A 12,785-nucleotide genomic window follows, 5' to 3' on the forward strand; every position below is an offset into this window, starting at 1 on the left:
AGCTACAGGGTCTCATACTGTCAGCCGCAACTCCAGGAATTTATTAACCCCCTCATTGTCCAATGTAACATCTGCCAACATCTGCCAGTGTGCTCTTCTGCATTCTACATGGAACCAGCAGGCCTGTCACTGCAAAGCAACAAAGGGACACAAATATATCATAAATGGCAATTGCAAAAAGCCTGTGGGTTATCACCATTGCTGTGATATAGTGCAAAATAGTGTTAACTATTTTGTTTTCAAGCTAGCCTTCACAGTTCTTTATACACATCATTTTCCTCTGACATGAGGGGCGCTGGAGAAATCTTGGAGGTCTGTATCTTGAGCAAACTCACCTGGTCTTTCACCTTCATAGGTTAATGTACAGACAGGTTGAGCTACTTCTTTGAACCCACCCACCCCAATGAAGTTCTGTGAGGTAGTTTGAGTCAGCTGCCTTATACATTTTTTCTTTTTTCCAACTGGTAATAGCTGCTTGGAGTTGCTAAGACAGGTGTCCTCAGTCTGGTGCCCATGATGCCTGTTAAGGCTTTAACTGGTGTCCTGGGACAGGTGCCCCAAACTCTGAGCTTTCATTAAAAAAGAAATAAAAAAGTCTTGAGCCCTTCTGAAAAGCAAGTTATTTCTGTGAAATGATAGTGTAGTGAGGTTGCCTTCTATACTTTTTATGGTACTGTTGCGATTAGACTATCTCTCTCTCTCTCTCTCTCTCTCTGTGTGTGTGTGTGTGTGTGTGTGTGTGAGAGAGAGAGAGAGAGAGAGAGAGAGAGAGAGAGAGAGAGAGAGAGAGACATCTGCACAATGGGTACCAGGACAAAGCTGACTTCCCACTGTAAGCATAAGGTTGTCAGGGGTGACTGTCTCTCTAGTTTTGGGTTATGCCACCCCATAACAGCTATTTTGTGACAGACACTCTTATTTTATTTATCTATTTTAAAGCCCAAACAATATTTTACTTTTAAAAACATTTTTCATACAAAAAAGCTACATAATAAACATTTTTCTTTTATACATTAGTATACCATACTTGAAACAGAGTGGACTGAGGACAGGAGACCCATGCAAAAAGGGGAAAGGAATGGAACCTGACTGTTCCTTCCTCCTCTGACATCTCTCTCCCAATGTGCATATATGCTTGCCAATTTAAGATGACACTTCAAGCATCTGATGAAGCAGACCATGAAAACCTATGCCACAATACATTTGTTAGCTTTTTAAGGTGCTACAAGACTTCTTCTTCTTTAACTGCTGCATGGACTTTATTGCTCTATGGATGTGCCCAACTATAATAATTTCTGTGTACCTGTACAAAGACATCATGTAATGTTTGCTTTTGGTGGGTAGCAAATAATATATACATCAGAGTTGTACTTATGAGTGCATCTCTTGCCTCCCCAGTTCTCCTTAAATTGGCTTGGATAAGCCAACTTTTAATTTTTTAAAAAATGAAATAGACTCAGGATGGTGCTTGGCTTATTCCAAGCCAATCTGCATTTAATCTGAGACTTTGGTACATGAAGCAGTTTTCTCCCAATACTCTGATTCTCCAACTCCTGCCACATAACACTACCTTTGTACACATGACTGCCCCCTCCCACCAATACCCATTCACATTGGGGCTGCTGGTCTGGCACAGAGAGGAATATTTCTCTCTTGTCAGCACCTAGCACCTTGGTTGCCCTGGATTCCTGATGGGAGCTGGAGGCAAACACGTAAGTGGAACTGGTAGTGCTTACCTTGCATTTGAAGCAACTGTTCCAAGCCACCCTATTTCAAAATGCAATGCTTGGGACTATGTATTCTGGCATCATCTCTAGAACAGAGCAGTTCTAGGACAATAACTTGGTTAAGTGGTGTCTTGGGCAACTAGACAGTTTATTACTATGGCGATCAGCAAAATGGCTTCCTCTTCTCTTGAACAAATGAGTGACTGTGAGCATTTGGAGAAGCAGACTCGCAAGTTTTCCAAGTTCAAAGCCAATTCCTTTTATCTTAGGCTGTGTACTTTTTGAGCCACCACTTGTTGTTAACAACAGTTCTAGAAACTCCAGTTCATAAGTACAGCAGGGTGGTTGAGGCACAGTCTGTGTCTTCTCAGAAAGCACCTGGGAGGGTCCGATCATTTTAAACTTCCACTATGCCCAAATCTCCTTGTTCATGTGCAAAGCTAGCAGCTCAAAGTGGAATCTGAAACTAAACATTCACTAAACTGCAGTTCTGTTGTTACTAATGAATATAAAACTATCCCCTAGAGGACATAGAAATATTTCCAGATACTGAGGACAAACAAAATATGCAAATAAATCCAGAGGGTTTGCAGCACAGAATCTCCAGTGAAACAGTGTCCTATATGTAATTTAAGGAACTAAATGGGCTTTTGGGATATTTCTTTTCTATTCTCATGATACATTTGCATGCTTGCTGTATCAGTGATGCTGTAGAATTTGCCATTTTTAACCACCTAAGACCAATATGAACTGATTCTCCTCTTTTCTTTTTACCTCACCAGTATCTGAAACTCCCCTTCGAGCGAATTATTCTAATTTAGTTGCATCTGAAGTCTTGAAGGCATATTCCTTCATTGGAGTAGTGTTGTGCTGCAAAATTAGTTCCCGTGCTGGGTTTTGAATCAAGTGGCTAACCTGTGACACACACCCCATGTTATTTTTGGACACCAGCTCCCATCAGCCTCAGCCAGAACTCTGGTCAGGAATGGTGGAAATTGTAGTAACAAGATCATCCTGAAGGGCCACCCATTTTCCATAATCAGTCTTTTAGACATTTACTAAAGTGGAAGGGCATCAGTAGTGCTTCTAAGCACGGCAAGTGTGTAGCATTTCATCTACCCTAGGGATGGAGAATCTGCTGCCCTCCAGATACAATTCTGGCCTGAGGTGATGGGAACTGTCGTCAACAGATTCTTCATCCTTAATGTCAATTAACAAGCTTGGGATGTTCTGTATTTGAACATATCTGTATGTTCTTCAAAGAAAGCACAAACTTTTCAGCTGTGTTTATATAGAACCTTTTGAGTACATCACACACCAGTAAACTTTTTAACATCCACGTTGGGTGAACCAGTGTGCTGTCAAATGGAGCCTGAGGTTTTATAAAGCTCCCGAGTGTGGGTGGATTACTTAAGGCTGTCAAATGAATTTGTGGCTCAGATGAGACTTTTAACTAGAGGGCTTCTGGCTCCCATTGCCCTGCAAAGATGTCTGAAAGGACAGTATAGTGCACTCAGTTTCAAAGTTTTATTTTTGTTGTCTGTGCTTAAAATAGAAGTGTTAATTTGATGTGACGGAGGAGAACACACACTCTTTTCTAAAGCATCCTGCACAAGCTTGCTTCATCTGCAGCCTTTGATTTTCCTAGAGTCTGGGGTGCTGTCACTCTTGTACTTTGAGGCGACAGACATAAAGAGGAAGGTCATCTGATGAAAGTAGGAAGTGCAACCCATTAGCTTTGAACAAGTAACTTTGCTAATTGTTCTTACCAGTTTTACCACATGAAGTCCAAATGATGTTGTGCTCATAACTTGCTCTTGTACCTAAATAATGTTGTCTTTGTGTCCCCCCCTTTTTTTCTTTTCTGCTTAGGTTGCTTTGAATGTTGCATTAAGTGCCTGGGAGGAGTTCCATATGCTTCCCTTGTGGCAACTATTCTCTGCTTCTCTGGGGTAGCATTGTTCTGCGGCTGCGGTCATGTGGCTCTCGCCGGGACCGTATCGATCCTCGAACAGCGTTTTTCCACAAATGTTACTGACCATGCTTTGTTATCTGAAGTGTAAGTACAAAACCACGTCTCTTACTCTGCGAAGCAATTGCAGTGATAACTTTAATAACACAAGAGCTAGGAGCGCATGCCAATTCAGCCATAAGAAGGTAAGAGTGGCTGGCAAAACTCAAAACTTGAAGTGAATTTGGAGAGTCCATTTCAAGCAAAACATCTTTTGGATTAGGGCTGTTTTTATATACAGTATATACTTATGAAATTTGTTGGGTGGGTTGGGGAATTTGCAGCACTTCCACCAGAAGTCTGCTGCTGTTAGGGATTCAGCATATATTCCCCCCCCCCTCCAAATGTATATTCTAGTTCAACAGAGAGAAGGAAAACAAGGGTAGCAATAAATCTCCCAAAGAGCATAGTTATTCAGCTCCATAGCAACTGAAGGCAAGAAAAAATAGCTGTTGCCAGGAGATGACAGACCACTAAAAATATACTGGAGAGGTACACAGGAAAGCAATACTGCTAATTCTAAGGATAAAATAATAAATGTTATCACTAACCACTGCAATTGAGGCAGTCATGACATTTCTCTCGCATGCCACATAACTCCATAGTAGATGCGTAATGGACTATGAATCTAATCTTCTTAGCCTCCCAGTGAAATAGGCTATATTGGTTTGTGTCTGAAGCATGCTAGCTTTCCTCAACAGGATCTTCCATTGCTGAACTGTTCTTATGGTTAAATTTCCCCCTCCATTATTAACCTCTCATCTACATTACTTAAGCTTAAAACATGTTGCCTCTTCTGTCCTTGGTGAACAGTTTGTCTTCCTTTTCACGTTCTAGATCTTTGAAAAAAATGTTAGTGGCCGTCATTTACTTCACTTCTATAGGACAGCACTGCATAATTCCTTTGGCATTATGATTTATCTTCTGGATGTCTAGTGGATCAACTAAAATTCTTTTAATTGTGGCACATAAAACTGAATCTGAAACAAACAAATATGGTTTACATACCTCTAGAAGTGCAAACGAATGCACTTTTGCATAGTGCCTTAGATGCATACATTTTGTATGTGGAACAGGAAACAAAACCTGCTATTACAGGATGGTTGTGAGGATACCATGGGGTGCGGTGAGGACCAGAAACCAAATTTAGCAGCAAAGGAGGACAATACAAATTACTTACAAATTGTGGCTACATTACTTTTAATGGAAAAGATGGCTGGATCCGTTACAAGAGAGAAATAACTGCACGTTAATTGCACAAATGAATGGGTAGAGCTAGAAGCTGCATTATATTGAGTGATGGGGGCAATGTACCCTACTGCTACTATGAGGAATTTATATTGTGTGGATGTAGTGCACACACTGACAAGAGACAAAAGGGGAAAGCCCCTTCTTGTTGCTAGATGGCATAGAGGTGTGTTGGTCTGGGTCTCCATCCTTGCAGCAGAGCTCATTTTGTCTATTTGAGTAGGAGCGGCACCCCTTTAAATTTTTTTCTTGCTGCTGAAACAAAGCAAGAACAAAGCTTTCTTCCCAGCAGAAGCCTGCTGTGGTTCCTTTTGGGATACAGTAAGGGAAGATGTTTGCAGTAAGAAATATTCTATAGTGACTGGTGAGGGTAGGGCTTGAGGCTATTTAATTATGTGTAAGCATCAGATGGTGCATTTTGAAGTTACTGGTGGTCAACTTTGGCTGTGTAATACAGGGGTCAGCAAACTTCTTCAGCAGGGGGCTGGTCCACTGTCCCTCAGACCTTGTGGGGGGCTGGACTATATTTTGGGTGGAGGAAAAGAACAAATTCCTGTGCCCCACAAATAACCCAGAGATGCATTTTAAATAAAAGGACACATTCTACTCATGTAAAAGCACGCTGATTCCTGGACCTTCCGCAGGCCTGATTTAGGCGGCGATTGGGCCAGATCTGGCCCCCGGGCCTACCCATGGTGTAATAGCTGTATAGAAGGGCAATAAATACTAGATGTTGTCATCCGAGGATTTGACTGACTAGTTCAGTTTGTATGTGAAATTCAGCTTCTCCATCTTCTCTGGTTCCCTTTATTCTTGAATATGATGAGGTAAAAATCTACAACAGCTTAACCAGTTCCAGTTGACAAGTCAACATTAAAAGAAGAGCAACTGGATCAGAATCTAGACATGCCTTGCTCAACCTGTGCTCTCCATATGGTGAAGACACCAATTCCTTTCAGCCTCAACCACCAGCATGGTCCAAGGCCAAATCTTGCAACCTGATGGAAATTATGACCAACTACATTGGTTCTTTACGCAACTAGTTTATGGTCTCACCTGTGATCTTACCACTAAGATGTTCATTCTGTCCTTGTGCTCTTGGATGATTATGAAAAGAGACTTTATTTCAGAGTGACAAGAGTCTGATTGCCCTGTTTGTTTCCTTCTCAGAATAAAACTAATGCAGTATGTGATCTATGGCATTGCATCGTTTTTTTTCTTGTATGGAATTATCCTGTTGGCGGAGGGCTTTTATACAACAAGTGCTGTGAAGGAGCTGCATGGTGAATTCAAGACAACCATCTGTGGCCGCTGCATCAGTGGAATGGTGAGTCCATTGCAGGAATATGGATTGCCATTACTCCAGTGGTCCATAGCATTATCTACAGTGTTGTTTGCACCAGCTCTTTACGCTCGCCTTTGAGAAGAGAGAAAGCAGGGTCTTTCTAGGCTTTCAGAAAGCCCGAGCTAGAGATGCTAGCAGCTGAACCTTAGTCATCCACATGAACAGCAGAGGCTATACATCTCCCCTTAATGGTCACAAGAGAATTAGATATTAATTCTAGCTTGTTTTCTTATCCCAAGTGAATTTGTCTGCTTTTTCTCTCTCAAATAGTACTTTATTGGAGAGAGATATGAGGAAAAAATAATTTGGACATAATCCTCTTTTTTTACCAAGTTTATTCTTCCAAGAAATTACAACTTTTAAGTGGGCCACAGTTCTGTCAAAGTTTTCATTAACACCATTCATAAAAATGTCCAGATTATATATTGTGTGTTTTTGTCCAGTGTTGGGCTTTGTCCAGTGTTGGCAGCCAGGTTGTGCTTTTTTGGGGGGTGGGGATTTCTGCCCCCCTTAACTGAGAGTAATTCATTTTTAACTTTATAGATCCCCCCCCCAAAAAAAATGTAATTAAGTTGTTCCCATATCTTGGTCCAATTTAGTTGGCTGAAGCATGACATTCTTTTCAGTTGGCTCACCCGAGACAACAGGCTGGCGCTCCGTTATGCCCTCTTATCCCAATTGTGTGCAGCAGGAATTGGGAGGTACCCACAGATACTGTAAGGAAGTCACAGTTCCCAGTAATGAAGTGCCACTCCAATGACAAAGAAAGCATCCCAGAATGACTACTGCTCGGAAAGTCAGGCTGTTTTTTATTTTGCTTACTTAAAACAAAACGTCAAGCTTTTAACATCGCAACACGGGCTATAGGGAAGGTCTCTATGGAGTGAAAATCTGAGACTTCACATCAGACATGGAGACTGTGACATGCTCTTGGATTTTAAAATTCAGGAGAGTGTGTACTGTAAATGAGATTAACCCTTGATTTCCTAAATTAATGAGAAAGGGGTTTTCTGTGTGAAATGTGTGCCTGTCTCCTCAGTTTGTTTTCCTGACCTACGTACTGGGGGTGGCCTGGCTTGGCGTCTTTGGCTTCTCGGCTGTGCCGGTCTTCATGTTCTATAACATATGGTCAACTTGCGAAGTCATCAGATCACTCCCAGCAAATATGACAGCTTCAGCAGACCAGATCTGTGTGGATATCAGGCAATACGGTACTTATTTTAATCCTGATTAAATGCTTTATCCTCTTTCCTTGTCCTATCTTCAACAGGTTTGTCTTAGCCTTATGAGATGAACCAGAAAGCAACCAAGTGTGGAGTCTCTGAACATGTCATTACTTTTTCAATTAATGCAGATTACACTGACCTCTTTCCAGATGCACCCAGTTTAACTGCATTTGGCAAGTCATTTATCTAAAGTGATTTTGTGCCTGTTATCCGTATTATGCTATCAGGCTTAATAATAAAACAATCAGCAAAATAAACTGCTTAAGCAAGCCTGAGCCAATCACCAAATAGTTTGAAAACCTACCATGCTAGTCTCCTGAATTTAGCTATATATCTGCATATTCTTACTATTTCTGTAATAATGTGAATTGTGTATGTGCTCGTGCAAAGCAGTTTCATTTATCCTTTTGTTTTGGAATGGGAATACAATGTTAGAACAGTATGAGGAAGGAACAGGGGTCTAGATTTGTGCACCCAAGAATCACACATTATGGGAACAGATCTTTTTTACCTGATTAACATCACACACACTATGCAGTTGTTCCTATCATTAATGCTTATTTGGTGACAAATATTGTTTAGCCCCCACTCTCCCCTGGGACTGGGATTATTTGTGTGGGATTAGGAGTGAGAGACACGATCACCTCCAAAAAGAAAAGGCAATAGAACACAGGGCAGTTGAACACATAATAGAAGTTGAGTCAATTTACTTCTAGAAGTTCCATCCAGATTCCAGGTATTTTAAGGTTCCTACCATACTTTCTCTGATATTGGCTAAAGAAGGGTGCAAATCTTTCAGAAAGGCCAGTGGAAATGAGATGTGCGGGGAAGGCACAGTAGAGGCAAGCCTGGGAAATAATGCGTTTTTATCTGCTGCTAGTACTTCTCAGAGTAAACCCATTGAAGTTAATGGACACAACTCACTTTCATCCAACTTAGTTGGATACAAGCCAATAGAAGTACTTATAGAGATTCCAAGACAAAGTAGCTGTTCTCTAGTCCTGCTACTTCTGTGCTGCTGCGAGCTATGACATGACTGTTGAGTTGGCATGTTGCCCAAACCTTGGCTCATAGTTTCTTCTCACTCCACATGGCTTAGTGCTCCACACACTTCTCCATTGTTTTATAACTCTCATACACATACCTACTGCTGTATAGCTCCCCCCACCCCCCAAAAAGGTCAAAGATGAATATATTTGATGAATATCTTCTATAGTGCAATATGTTGAGGTACTTTGCTTTCACATGGTATACTTCCACCAGAAAGAAAATGGCCTGAAGATCAGTAGTGAAGAAAAGGAACAGAGGCTTTAATAAGGCAATGGGCAATGGAGGAAGAGAGTGGCTTGCAGAGATAATTCTGAATAGTTCCTCTGCAATTGACCACAATTGCAATCTCAATCCACGAAGTTTAAGGCAGAGCCTGTAAAGATGCAAGCACCGTTTTCAGCAATCCCTTTGCCCATTCAATAGAGTCAGGAAGCACAGCATATGACAGTGATTAAAAAGAAGAAGAGTGTCCATAGTGACTAAAACAACCATTTGTCCGCCATATGGGAATCCTAGATCTGAGAACATCTCTTGGCAAGGAGAATCTCTCCTGGATGTAGAAAGGGAACACTGTTAAGTGATTTTGTACTTGATGGTGCCAACTCCAGATTGAACTGGTCAATGTGTGGGTGCTTGTTAAAGGAACACAACTTGCGTGTAGGTGGGGAAGGGAAATGGATTTCAGAAGGGAGAATGACATCAGCTATCAGCTTTAACAATGGCTTTTTGATATTTTAACTTCAGGTATCATCCCTTGGAATGCTGTGCCTGGCAAGGCATGTGGGTCAGCATTAGCAGATATGTGCAGCACCCCTGAGGTAAACGAGACTACGACACCCGGAGCTTGTCTTGCATATCTTGACAACTGGGATACAAACAATTGGTCTGCTAAAACATTAATGCTTGTGCCATTTTATTTTATTTTTTAAAAAAGGTTTCTTAATCATGCAGAATGAATGATACAACATTCTGAGGATATAGGTCTGCACTACTTGTTGTGAGGCTAAGTGGTTCTGTGGATAGCCAGTTGAGATAACGGTATTTCTCCTCCCACCCCTTCAGTAGCTGTAATACATAGTGCTGAAAAATTATTTCATCAGGCCATATCAATTTTGCATAAAACATATCAATATGGTAAACACTAGGATACAACGTATAGATAAGTAATCAATGATTAATATGCCAGGCTTCCTTTGAATAAGGAACAACTGCAAAAATAGTGCCCTCAGAATAGGCTGTCTCCTATATCATACTGACTGGGCTGATGTGGTCCATAGCATCTCTCTCCTCTAATCAGTTTGTCTAACTGCAACTGAGTTACAGTGACAGGCAGTAACACACAGCTGCCAGTTATAAAAGCACCTATTCCAGGCAGGTTGGGCAGGTTTGCCTTATTATGCTGCCTTCCATGTCATTCCATGCATGTGGGTAACAAGGGCGCACACAGGTTTTTAAATGTGTGGAGCATCCCTCAGTTACGACTGTGGGCTAGAATAATGTTAATAGAGGTTGCAGTGGTGCTGATGGAACTGCTGTGGTGGTGGCCCTAGTCTCACTCAGAATAATAATTTTGGATTTGTTCATTCTTTTCTCTTGGCTGGCATGGATAAAAATTGCCCTGAATAAGCTGCACATGAGGCGACCAGCATCCAGTTACTAAGACTAACCTTTTTTTCCAGTCACAATCAGAGAGATGAGCGCAAGTTTCCTGTATGCAGAATCTGATTCCCACTAGGCTTCTTCCATGCTATCATGGTCACACCTGTGTTCACAGTTGTGTGAAGGAACCTGGCCTTTAGGTTCAACTGGCAGTGTTATGTTGCAGCAACACTGGCACAGACTCCTTGTCTGAATAGCTTGACGTGCCATAGGTTTTGACATTGGACTTGCAGAGTACTCACTACATCCCCTCAAAAATATTCGTTGGTGCAGTGACTCATGGAATCAGACCTTCCTCCACACTAGGCAGCCTCCCGCAAGTTATATTTGTTAATGTGCCATGGAGCTCCTAGGACAATGATTTTCCTCTTTACTGTTATAGTTCTATTTGTCTTACCACCTGTTCATTGTGGCGTGTGCTGGAGCTGGTGCTACTGTCATAGCCCTGGTGAGTACCATCATCCTCTCTCTCTCATAAAATAACCACATATTCCCTTTTCAGATGTAATCTTTAAAATATTGTTTAACTTAAACTAAGTAATAATTTTTGTGTTTGTTGGCACCTGATTGTAGTTTTCTCAGGATATTCCAAATAGCAGGCAAGTGCTTACATTTCCCAGTAAAGCTTGGCACCAAAGCAAGCTTTAAAATGGTTTTGTTGTTTTTTGCTATTCGTTTACCTCCATCCTGTTGCATGGCCAATTTATGGCATTTTTGGATATAGCTATTTTGCCATTAGTATGTAGAACTTCCCAGCAACAGGACACTTCAGACAGAGGTTTCTTACCTTTGAAAATAGTTTTAATTAATACTCCTGTCTTTCCTTCCTTTAAGTCTTTTGGGGAGTATGAAAGGTACCTGAATGTACTGAAGCTAGTTAGTCTGATTAAAAACAAGACCCATTTATAGTCAATGAACTGCTGCAGCAACCTGCTTTCAATCTTCTGTTGCCAAATTCATTTAAAGTCATAATTTATCAATGTACTTCCCACTGAAACAACCAGGGACCCTTACATAGCTTAGGTAAAGCAGAGCTAGTCATTTTTGCCATAGCTCTCATTGAAATCCGTGCCTGACACAGTATAAATTTTCATTCTAACACAAAGAACTGCCTAAAAGGCCAGTAGAATTTGTTGTCTCTTATACGCTGTGTTTTGTTCTCTTCCACCAGCTGATCTACATGATGGCTACCACATATAACTATGCCGTTTTGAAGTTTAAGAGTCGGGAAGATTGCTGCACTAAATTCTAAATTGCATAAGCCCAGTAAAGAGCTGCACTGTGTAGCTTGAAAAACCACTGACACCCTAGACTAAAGAGTCTAGCTTTTTTGAAGTTTGTTACAGTAAATTGTAAATAGCTTCAGTAAGCATCTTTAAGCATTTTAGATTAATTCAAATTTATTTCTTGTATATGAATAATGATGTGGGTGAGAGCTGGCTATTTTCTATACTATGAGAGGATTGTTATTTTCAGTGATGTTGTAAATCATCCCTTTAAAGGAAGGAGGGCTTTCATTTAACATCAAGCTATATATTTTTTTCTAACAATCATCTCTGAAATAATTACTGGATCAATTAAGGGCCTGTAATAAGTTATTTTGTCTCTGCTGTTCACTAATCTGAAAAATAATAAAGCATCTGTTCTACAAATAGATGACACACAAGATACATGCTTGATTCTTGATAACTGTCAGTGCCTACCTTTTAGATTGTTGTCGAAGTGCTCTTCTAAAGTACCACACATTTGCCTCTCATTTTTACTGTATAACACCAGCCCTTTGGGTTTTTACTGGTCAAATGTTTTGAGAGACAACTAATTAGGCTCACTGAAGAATACCCTTTTCATTAGCTGACATTTTCATTTTCCCCAAAAAATAAGAAACAAAAGCCATGCAGTTCTCTAGTAAAAGCATGGAAACAAGTTCATTCCACGCCAACCCTGGCCTATGAGAAATAGAAAACATCAACTTTTGTGGCACAGGCTATGTGCTACTAACTTACTTGTCAGTGATCAGCTTCCAAAGTATAACCATGCAGCACGCAAAGCAAACCCTTTTATATAGAAAGCTGCATTTTAGAAAAAAAAACTATTTTTGCCCCAGTGAGTATGGCAGAACACAACTTTTCTAAGAGGATAACTATATAAAATTTCCACATTACAATTTTCCTTTACTCAAGAGGATGGGGGAAGAAACAGGGAAAGGAAGAAACGATCACAGATTTATCTTGAGTTGCTCTTCTAGGCTTCAGCATGTAAACTTGCAATGTATTTTCAAAGCTTTTCCGTTTCTGTTGTTCTTTCGCATTAACTGCTTTTGTTCCTATTTCCTACTAACTTTTGCCAGTACCTACTTAGTAGTATTAAGCATGCAAAATTCTAGATATCTTTAGAAATAAGCCTCTTTGCCTTTTTTAATATTTAATAATGTAGAATAACTTTTAAAAATTAATATTACTAGCTGCCTGCTTTGCCTCTTGACATGCTCACTAGCCATCATGCTCACCCTTCTCTTCCAG

The 12,785-nt window shown here is 40.6% G+C and overlaps 1 protein-coding gene across 6 annotated transcripts in view; it reads left to right on the plus strand.

Annotated features, from left to right (window-relative positions):
• The window catches only part of GPM6B (glycoprotein M6B), a 104,936-nt gene that overhangs the window by 87,512 nt on the left and 4,639 nt on the right, over window positions 1-12,785 (plus strand). For 4 of the 6 annotated variants that reach the window (XM_081858760.1, XM_081858764.1, XM_081858759.1 and 1 more), the window contains 5 exons: window positions 3,600-3,786; window positions 6,157-6,313; window positions 7,371-7,542; window positions 9,352-9,425; window positions 10,649-10,714. In XM_081858760.1, the coding sequence (XP_081714886.1) occupies window positions 3,600-3,786; window positions 6,157-6,313; window positions 7,371-7,542; window positions 9,352-9,425; window positions 10,649-10,714 (656 nt within the window). Of the gene's footprint in view, window positions 1-3,599; window positions 3,787-6,156; window positions 6,314-7,370; window positions 7,543-9,351; window positions 9,426-10,648; window positions 10,715-10,839; window positions 10,866-11,437; window positions 11,933-12,785 lie in introns of those variants that run through there. The other 2 variants (XM_081858762.1, XM_081858761.1) reach the window with 2 other exon arrangements.

The sequence above is a fragment of the Podarcis erhardii genome (genome assembly GCF_964252035.2).
Source record: "Podarcis erhardii genome assembly, chromosome: 4".
NCBI classification, from domain to species: Eukaryota; Metazoa; Chordata; class Lepidosauria; order Squamata; family Lacertidae; genus Podarcis; species Podarcis erhardii.